We start from the raw sequence: 10,444 nt of genomic DNA, 5'->3' as shown, positions 1-10,444 counted from the left end.
CCACGGTGCGCCGATGGTGGAGGGAGTGAATAGTACACACTGCAGCCACGGTGAGCCGGTGGTGGAGGGAGTGGATGTTTAAGGTGGTGGATGGGCTGCCAATCAAGTGGGCTGCTTTGTCCTGGATGGTGTCGAGTTTCCAAAGCTGTCTTTTTTATTAACTTTTAACACGATGTCTGGGTGGGACGCGATTGGTACAATCACGACTGGTTACCGTTGCCCAGAGGCCACCCCCCTCCCCCCTCCCCCTCCCCTCTTGTAGGCAGTTTCTGAGGTGGAGTCAAGATTTAGTGCCAGGAGAGGTAACCAATTCTGCTTCGATTTTTAACCCTTGATGAATTTCAGAAACAGATGAATGGGATGTGTCACGGCTCGCCTCATCTCCTCCCTGAACTTAGCCTGGGTGAGAGCATAAATGCAGGTGTTGGTGCAGGAGTTCAGGTACATCAGCATGTCCCCGACATGAGTGACTACGGCCATGCGGCTCATGTCCAGCAACATCTCCTGAAACACAAAGACCACGACTCTGGTCATCCACAACACGATGAAGCTGCCCGATATAGCGAAGAGCAGGATGATGGACCTTCTCCGGTTCTCCATCTCGGGGTCAACTTGCCTCCCATCGTTTCCTTGACCCTGGAACGTCCTACGGACCCGACTGGCCACTAGAATATGCCTGACGGTCAGAGCGTTGAGCATCAAGACAAACACATAGGGGATGAGAGGGGTTAAGATCGTGCAGGACCACAGGTATACTGCCCAGGGGGTTTTTGTGCACAGATTGCGAAGCCTACAGCGCGGGAATGGGCCGTGGGTGTGATCGGGTTCGTAGGTGAAGTAGCGGGGGATGTTCCGCAAGTAGCTCAGCAAGCATATCGTCACAATCACTCCCACCGCCGCTCTCTCCGTGCAGTATCTCGCTTTCAGCCTCTGGCAACAAATGGCCACAAAGCGATCGAGGGTGAAAGCGACGGTGAGCCAGACCGAGCAATCCACCACCGCAGCATTCATGATGCTGTTCAGGCTGCACACATAGTAATGGGTGAGGAAGGAGAAGGGGAAGTAGAGGGAGCACAGGTAGTTCAAGATCACGCAGAAAGTGATGACCAGCAAGTCTGCTGCTGCCATGGACACCAGGTAACGGCCCGTACATCTGGAGAGGCCGCAGCTTCCTCGGGAGAGAATCACGACGGTCATTAAGTTCGCTGACAGAAAGGGAAAGAGAGGCGACGGTTACTAATTACACCCATGTAATGTGTTATGGGACAACACCAAGCTTGGAAAGAGTGGGAGAGGAGAGGAGGCAAACCAGGAGGAGACACCAAGTTTGGGTTGTGAAAGCCTGCAGATAGTAGGAGGAAGGGAAGATCACGGGGAGGTGACGAGTACCACAGTTGGGAGGTCCTGACATAGAATGAGTTAGAGTAGATAATCATGCGATGAGCCTTCGTTCCAACACAATGAGGATGCAGGGGAGAGGGGCGAGCAATTTGTAGGTAGAGACGAAAGTACTAAGGAGGATAGAGAAATGTTCTGATCGAGACAGAGGTTGAGAAATGAGAATAGGATTGGCTTTCACAATAATAAATAATTATTAGATATCAGTTTAACTTGTAGCAATTTCAACCGGCATTCCCAGGAACATCTGTTGCTTCGATTAATTCTCCTCCTGTTTTCCCAATGCGACTCTCCCATTGTTAATGAGCTCCCATTGTCCAACTCTCTCTCCATCATTCTATGAACTTCCATTGTCCAACTTTCCCTCAGTCATTCAATGAACTTCCATTGTCCAACTTTCCCTCAGGCATTCAAAGAGCTCTCATTGTCCAACTCTCCCTCCATCACCCAATGAGCTCCCATTGTACATATCTCTCGATCACCCAATGAGCTCCCATTGTCCAACTCTCTCCATCACTCAATGAGCTCCCATTGTCCAACTCTCTCCATCATTCAATGAGCTCCCATTGTCCAACTCTCTCTCCGTCACTCAACGAGCTCCCATTGTTCAACTCTCTCTCAATCCCTCAATTAGCTCACATTGTCGAACTCTCTCTCCATTACTCACTGAGCTCCCATTGTCCAACTCTCTCCATCACACAATGAACTCCCATTGTCCAACTCTCTCCGTCATTCACTGAGCTCCCATTGTCCAACTCTCTCCGTCATTCAATGAGCTCCCATTGTCCAACTCTCTCTCCGTCACTCAATGAACTTCCAATGTCCAACTTTCCCTCAGGCATTCAAAGAGCTCCCATTGTCCAACTCTCCCTCCATCACCCAATGAGCTCCCATTGTATATATCTCTCGATCACCCAATGAGCTCCCATTGTCCAACTCTCTCCATCACTCAATGAGCTCCCATTGTCCAACTCTCCATCATTCAATGAGCTCCCATTGTCCAACTCTCTCTCCGTCACTCAATGAGCTCCCATTGTCCAACTCTCTCTCCGTCACCCAATGAACTCCCATTGTCCAACTCCGTCTCCGTCACTCAACGAGCTCCCATGGTCCAACTCTCTCCATCACTCAATGAGCTGCCATGGTCCAACTCTCTCTCATTCACCCAATGAACTCCCATTGTCCAACTCTCTCTCCATCACTCAATGAACTTCCATTGTCCAACTTTCCATCAGGCATTCAAAGAGGTCCCATTGTCCAACTCTCCCTCCATCACCCAATGAGCTCCCATTGTACATATCTCTCGATCACCCAATGAGCTCCCATTGTCCAACTCTCTCTCCGTCACTCAACGAGCTCCCATTGTCCAAATCTCCCTCCATCATTCAATGAGCTCACTTGTTCAACTCTCTCTCAATCCCTCAATTAGCTCACATTGTCGAACTCTCTCTCCATCACTCACTGAGCTCCCATTGTCCAACTCTCTCCGTCATTCACTGAGCTCCCATTGTCCAACTCTCTCTCCGTCACTCAATGAACTTCCATTGTCCAACTTTCCCTCAGGCATTCAAAGAGCTCCCATTGTCCAACTCTCCCTCCATCACCCAATGAGCTCCCATTGTATATATCTCTCGATCACCCAATGAGCTCCCATTGTCCAACTCTCTCCATCACTCAATGAGCTCCCATTGTCCAACTCTCTCTCCATCATTCAATGAGCTCCCATTGTCCAAATCTCTCCGTCTCTCAACGAGCTCCGATTGTCCAACACTCTCTCCGTCACTCAACAAGCTCCCATTGTCCAACTCTCTCTCCGTCCCTCAACGAGCTCCCATTGTCCAACTCTCTTTCCGTCACGCAACGAGCTCCCATTGTTCAACTCTCTCTCCATCACTCAATGAGCTCCCATTGTCCAACTCTCTCCATCACTCAATGAGCTCCCGTTGTCCAACTCTCTCCGTCATTCAATGAGCTCCCATTGTCCAACTCTCTCCGTCATTCAATGAGCTCCCATTGTCCAACTCTCTCCGTCATTCAATGAGCTCCCATTGTCCAACTCTCTCTCCGTCACTCAATGAGCTCCCATTGTCCAACTCTCTCTCCATCACTCAATGAACTTCCATTGTCCAACTTTCCATCAGGCATTCAAAGAGGTCCCATTGTCCAACTCTCCCTCCATCACCCAATGAGCTCCCATTGTACATATCTCTCGATCACCCAATGAGCTCCCATTGTCCAACTCTCTCTCCGTCACTCAACGAGCTCCCATTGTCCAAATCTCCCTCCATCATTCAATGAGCTCACTTGTTCAACTCTCTCTCAATCCCTCAATTAGCTCACATTGTCGAACTCTCTCTCCATCACTCACTGAGCTCCCATTGTCCAACTCTCTCCGTCATTCACTGAGCTCCCATTGTCCAACTCTCTCTCCGTCACTCAATGAACTTCCATTGTCCAACTTTCCCTCAGGCATTCAAAGAGCTCCCATTGTCCAACTCTCCCTCCATCACCCAATGAGCTCCCATTGTATATATCTCTCGATCACCCAATGAGCTCCCATTGTCCAACTCTCTCCATCACTCAATGAGCTCCCATTGTCCAACTCTCTCTCCATCATTCAATGAGCTCCCATTGTCCAAATCTCTCCGTCTCTCAACGAGCTCCGATTGTCCAACACTCTCTCCGTCACTCAACAAGCTCCCATTGTCCAACTCTCTCTCCGTCCCTCAACGAGCTCCCATTGTCCAACTCTCTTTCCGTCACGCAACGAGCTCCCATTGTTCAACTCTCTCTCCATCACTCAATGAGCTCCCATTGTCCAACTCTCTCCATCACTCAATGAGCTCCCGTTGTCCAACTCTCTCCGTCATTCAATGAGCTCCCATTGTCCAACTCTCTCCGTCATTCAATGAGCTCCCATTGTCCAACTCTCTCCGTCATTCAATGAGCTCCCATTGTCCAACTCTCTCTCCGTCACTCAATGAGCTCCCATTGTCCAACTCTCTTTCCATCACTCAATGAACTTCCATTGTCCAACTTTCTATCAGGCATGCAAAGAGGTCCCATTATCCAACTCTCCCTCCATCACCCAATGAGCTCCCATTGTCCAACTCTCTCCATCACCCAATGAGCTCCCATTGTCCAACTCTCTCCATCACCCAATGAGCTCCCATTGTCCAACTCTCTCCATCACTCAATGAGCTCCCATTGTCCAACTCTCTCCGTCATTCAATGAGCTCCCATTGTCCAACTCTCTCTCCGTCACTCAACGAGCTCCCATTGTCCAAATCTCCCTCCTTCATTCAATGAGCTCACATTGTTCAACTCTCTCTCAATCCCTCAATTAGCTCACATTGTCGAACTCTCTCTCCATCACTCACTGAGCTCCCATTGTCCAACTCTCTCAATCACTCAATGAGCTCCCATTGTCCAACTCTCTCTCCATCATTCAACGAGCTCCGATTGTCCAACTCTCTCTCCGTCACTCAACGAGCTCCGATTGTCCAACTCTCTCTCCGTCACTCAACGAGCTCCCATTGTCCAACTCTCTCTCCGTCACTCAATGAACTCCCATTGTCCAACTCTCTCTCCATCATTCAATGAGCTCCCATTGTCTAACTCTCTCTTCGTCACTCAACGAGCTCCCATTGTCCAACTCTCTTTCCGTCACTCAATGAACTCCCATTGTCCAACTCTCTCTCCGTCACCCAATGAACTCCCATTGTCCAACTCTCTCTCCGTCACTCAATGAGCTCACATTGTCCAACTGTCTCTCCATCACTCAATGAGCTCCCATTGTATATATCTCTCGATCACCCAATGAGCTCCCATTGTCCAACTCTCTCCATCACTCAATGAGCTCCCATTGTCCAACATTCCCTCAGGCATTCAAAGAGCTCCCATTGTCCAACTCTCTCCATCACCCAATGAGCTCCCATTGTATATATCTCTCGATCACCCAATGAGCTCCCATTGTCCAACTCTCTCCATCATTCAATGAGCTCCCATTGTCCAACTCTCCCTCCATCACCCAATGAGCTCCCATTGTCCAACTCTCTCCACCAATCAATGAGCTCCCATTGTCCAACTCTCTCCGTCATTCAATGAGCTCCCATTGTCCAACTCTCTCTCCATCATTCAATGAGCTCCCATTGTCCAACTCTCTCTCCATCACTCAATGAACTTCCATTGTCCAAATTTCCCTCAGGCATTCAAAGAGCTCCCATTGTCCAACTCTCCTTCCATCACCCAATGAGCTCCCATAGTATATATCTCTCGATCACCAAATGAGCTCCCATTGTCCAACTCTCTCAATCACCCAATGAGCTCCCATTGTCCAATTCCCCCTCCTTCATTCAATGATCTCACAATGTTCAACTCTCAATCCCTCAATGAGCTCACATTGTCCAACTCTCTCTCCATCATTCAATGAGCTCCCATTGTCCAACTCTCTCTCCGTCATGCAACGAGCTCCCATTGTCCAACTCTCTCTCCGGCATGCAACGAGCTCCCATTGTTCAACTCTCTCTCCATCACTCAATGAGCTCCCATTGTCCAACTCTCTATCCATCATTCAATGAGCTCCCATTGTTCAACTCTCTCTCAATCCCTCAATGAGCTCACATTGTCCAATTCTCTCTCCATCACTCAATGAGCTCTCATTGTCCAATTCTCTCTCCATCACTCAATGAGCTCCCATTGTCCAACTCTCTCTCCATCATTCAATTAGCTCCCATTGTCCAACTCTCTCCGTCACTCAACGAGCTCCCATTGTTCAACTCTCTCTCCGTCAGTCAACGAGCTCCCATTGTCCAACTCTCTCTCCGTCACTCAACGAGCTCCCATTGTCCAACTCCCCCTCCTTCATTCAATGAGCTCACATTGTCCAACTCTCTCTCCGTCACTCAATGAACTTCCATTGTCCAACTTTCCCTCAGGCATTCAATGGGCTCCGATTGTCTAACTCTCCCTCCATCACTCAATGAACTTCCATTGTCTAACTTTCCATCAGGCATTCAAAGAGCTCCCATTGTCCAACTCTCCCTCCATCACCCAATGAGCTCCCATTGTAAATATCTCTCGATCACCAAATGAGATCCCATTGTCTAACTCTCCCTCCATCACTCAATGAACTTCCATTGTCCAACTTTCCCTCAGGCATTCAATGAGCTCCCATTATCCAACTCTCTCCATCACCCAATGAACTCCCATTGTCCAACTCTCTCTCTCCGACACCCAATGAACTCCCATTGTCCAACTCTCTCTCCGTCACTCAATGAGCTCACATTGTCCAACTCTCTCTCCATCACTCAATGAGCTCCCATTGTCCAACTCTCTCCATCACTCAATGAGCTCCCATTGTCCAACTCTCTCCGTCATTCAATGAGCTCCCATTGTCCAACTCTCTCCGTCATTCAATGAGCTCCCATTGTCCAACTCTCTCGCCGTCACTCAATTAGCTCCCATTGTCCAACTCTCTCTCCATCACTCAATGAACTTCCATTGTCCAACTTTCCCTCAGGCATTCAAAGAGCTCCCATTGACCAACTCTCCTTCCATCACCCGATGAGCTCCCATAGTATATATATCTCGATCACCCAATGAGCTGCCATTGTCCAACTCTCTCCATCACTCAATGAGCTCCCATTGTCCAACTCTCTCCATCATTCAATGAGCTCCCATTGTCCAACTCTCTCTCCGTCACTCAGCGAGCTCCCATTGTCCAACTCCCCCTCCTTCATTCAATGAGCTCCCATTGTTCAACTCTCTCTCAATCCCTCAATGAGCTCACATTGTCCAACTCTCTCTCCATCACTCAATGAGCTCTCATTGTCCAATTCTCTCTCCATCACTCAATGAGCTCCCATTGTCCAACTCTCTCTCCGTCACTCAACGAGCTCCCATTGTTCAACTCTCTCTCCGTCAGTCAACGAGCTCCCATTGTCCAACTCTCTCTCCGTCACTCAACGAGCTCCCATTGTCCAACTCCCCCTCCTTCATTCAATGAGCTCACATTGTCCAACTCTCTCTCCGTCACTCAATGAACTTCCATTGTCCAACTTTCCCTCAGGCATTCAATGGGCTCCGATTGTCTAACTCTCCCTCCATCACCCAATGAGCTCCCATTGTATATATCTCTCGATCACTTAATGAGCTCCCATTGTCCAACTCTCTCCGTCATACAATGAGCTCCCATTGTCCAACTCTCTCCGTCATTCAATGAGCTCCCATTGTCCAACTCTCTCCGTCATTCAATGAGCTCCCATTGTCCAACTCTCTCTCCATCACCCAATGAGCTCCCATTGTATATATCTCTCGATCACCCAATGAGCTCCCATTGTCCAACTCTCTCTCCATCATTCAATGAGCTCCCATTGACCAACTTTTTCTCCATCACTCAATGAGCTCCCATTGTCCAACTCTCTCCGTCATTCAATGAGCTCCCATTGTCCAACTCTCTCCGTCATTCAATGAGCTCCCATTGTCCAACTCTCTCCATCATTCAATCAGCTCCCATTGTCCAACTCTCTCTCCGTCACTCAACGAGCTCCCATTGTCCAACTCTCTCTCCGTCACTCAATGAGCTCCCATTGTCCAACTCCCCCTCCTTCATTCAATGAGCTCACATTGTTCAACTCTCTCTCCATCACCCAATGAGCTCCCATTGTATATATCTCTCGATCACCCAATGAGCTCCCATTGTCCAACCCTCTCCATCACTCAATGAGCTCCCATTGTCCAACTCTCTCCATCACCCAATGAGCTCCCATTGTATATATCTCTCGATCACCCAATGAGCTCCCATTGTCCAACCCTCTCCATTACTCAATGAGCTCCCATTGTCCAACTCTTTCTCCATCACTCAATGAGCTCCCATTGTCCAACTTTCCCTCAGGCATTCAAAGAGCTCCCATTGTCCAACTCTCCCTCGATCACCCAATGAGCTCCCATTGTATCTATCTCTCGATCACCCAATGAGCTCCCATTGTCCAACTCTCTCCATCACTCAATGAGCTCCCATTGTCCAACTCTCTCCGTCATTCAATTAGCTCCCATTGTCCAACTCTCTCTCCATCATTCAATGAGCTCCCATTGTCCAACTCTCTCTCCGTCACTCAACGAGCTCCTATTATCCAACTCTCTCTCCGTCACTCAACGAGCTCCCATTGTTCAACTCTCTCTCCATCACTCAATGAGCTCCCATTGTCCAACTCTCTCCATCACTCAATGAGCTGTCATTGTCCAATTCTCTCTCCATCACTCAATGAGCTCCCATTGTCCAACTCTCTCCATCATTCAATGAGCTCCCATTGTCCAACTCTCCCTCCATCACTCAATGAACTTCCATTGTCCAACTTTCCCTCAGGCATTCAAAGAGCTCCCATTGTCCAACTCTCCCTCCATCACCCAATGAGCTCCCATTGTATATATCTCTCGATCACTCAATTAGCTCCCATTGTCCAACTCTCTCCGTCATTCAATGAGCTCCCATTGTCCAACTCTCTCTCCATCATTCAATGAGCTCCCATTGTCCAACTCTCTCTCCGTCACTCAACGAGCTCCCATTGTCCAACTCACTCTCCGTCACTCAATTAGCTCCCATTGTCCAACTCTCTCTCCATCACTCAATGAACTTCCATTGTCCAACTCTCTCATCATCACTCAATGAGCTCCAATTGCCCAACTCTCTCCATCGCTCAATGAGCTCCCATTGTCCAACTCTCTACGTCATTCAATGAGCTCCCATTGTCCAACTCTCTTTCCATCACTCAATGAACTTCCATTGTCCAACTTTCCCTCAGGCATTCAAAGAGCTCCCATTGTCCAACTCTCCTTCCATCACCCAATGAGCTCCCATTGTTTTTATCTCTCGATCACCCAATGAGCTCCCATTGTCCAACTCTCTCCATCATTCAATGAGCTCCCATTGTCGAACTCTCCATCATTCAATGAGCTCCCATTGTCCAACTCTCTCTCCGTCACTCAACGAGCTCCCATTGTCCAACTCCCTGCATCAATCATTGTCCAATTCGCTCCATCACTTAATGAGGTATCCCATTTTCCTCCCAGGTCTTATTCGACCTCACTTTCCATGAAGCTATTTCACTCAGTTGGAAAATCACCCTTGTACACATTTCATCAAATGTGTGAATTTTAATATATTTTTCATAGAAGTTTTGTAATTATACACCACATACCCTTATTAATCACACTTTCTGGAACAGAGGGTGTAGAATGTTAATGAGATCCCTATTGGGTGTAATTCACTTCTAGTTGCATGGAAACATTCAGAATGAGAGCAAGAGACGGAGGGTAAGAAATGACGGAAAAGCAGTGCAAGAGCAGAATGGAAAGACTTAAAATAGTAGATACACCCGCACGCGCGCGCGCGCGCACACACAGAAATCTACACACGCGCACACACAAAGACACACACACACACACCCAAGCACAAACACAAATGCACACACAAACAAAAACACACAGACACACACACTAAAGCACGCACACACTAGCACAGTAGTATTCACACACAAACACAGTCTCACACAAACGCACACACAAACTCATACACATACTCGCATATGCACTCACACTCACATATATACACACACATACATATACACGCATACACTCACAGGTGCACCCTCACACATACACACACACTCACTCACATACGCTCGCACTCACACGCATACACACATTCCCAGGCAGACAGTGTTTAATTTGGCGACTATCTCCTACTCACATACCGGCCACACCGATGACTGCCAGGGAATGGTAGAACACATCCTGTAGCAGAAAGAATGCCAAGTTTCCCATCCTCGGAGAGAGTCAGGGATGTGGGTTGGAGCTGGAGACTGCTGCACACATTGAAACACCAAGGCAGAACGTTCGAAACAGCCCCTAATATATACCCAGGAGGATCCCCCAGTGAGACAGGGAGCTCAGGGGAACTGGGATCAGCTGCAGTCAGTGCAGCAGGCAGACTGGGGCAGGGTGTTAGCTATCCTAGTCCTGGGGGATACGGCTTACACAGAGATTG

General features: G+C 48.5%; 1 protein-coding gene across 1 annotated transcript; it reads right to left on the bottom strand.

The window, feature by feature from the left end:
- Nucleotides 1-324: 324 nt before the first annotated feature.
- Nucleotides 325-10,221, bottom strand: LOC137306127 (probable G-protein coupled receptor 139). Its single transcript, XM_067975186.1, has 2 exons — nucleotides 10,152-10,221; nucleotides 325-1,205 (listed from the first exon to the last, which is right to left on the bottom strand). Exons 1-2 carry the CDS (start codon nucleotides 10,219-10,221, stop codon nucleotides 325-327), a joined length of 951 nt encoding a protein of 316 aa, XP_067831287.1.
- Nucleotides 10,222-10,444: the final 223 nt, after the last annotated feature.

Source organism: Heptranchias perlo, chromosome 42 (genome assembly GCF_035084215.1).
Source record: "Heptranchias perlo isolate sHepPer1 chromosome 42, sHepPer1.hap1, whole genome shotgun sequence".
In the NCBI taxonomy this organism is placed as follows: Eukaryota; Metazoa; Chordata; class Chondrichthyes; order Hexanchiformes; family Hexanchidae; genus Heptranchias; species Heptranchias perlo.
The sequence above is the reverse complement of the archived record's forward strand: the minus strand, read 5'-3'. Positions and strand labels throughout refer to the sequence as shown.

Excerpts from the sequence above, each read along its gene's own strand:
- LOC137306127 (XM_067975186.1), bottom strand. The coding sequence starts at position 10,221 with ATGGGAAACTTGGCATTCTTTCTGCTACAGGATGTGTTCTACCATTCC. Across the intron at positions 1,206-10,151 it reads GGCAGTCATCGGTGTGGCCG|CGAACTTAATGACCGTCGTG; the intron begins GTATGTGAGTAG and ends CCTTTCTGTCAG.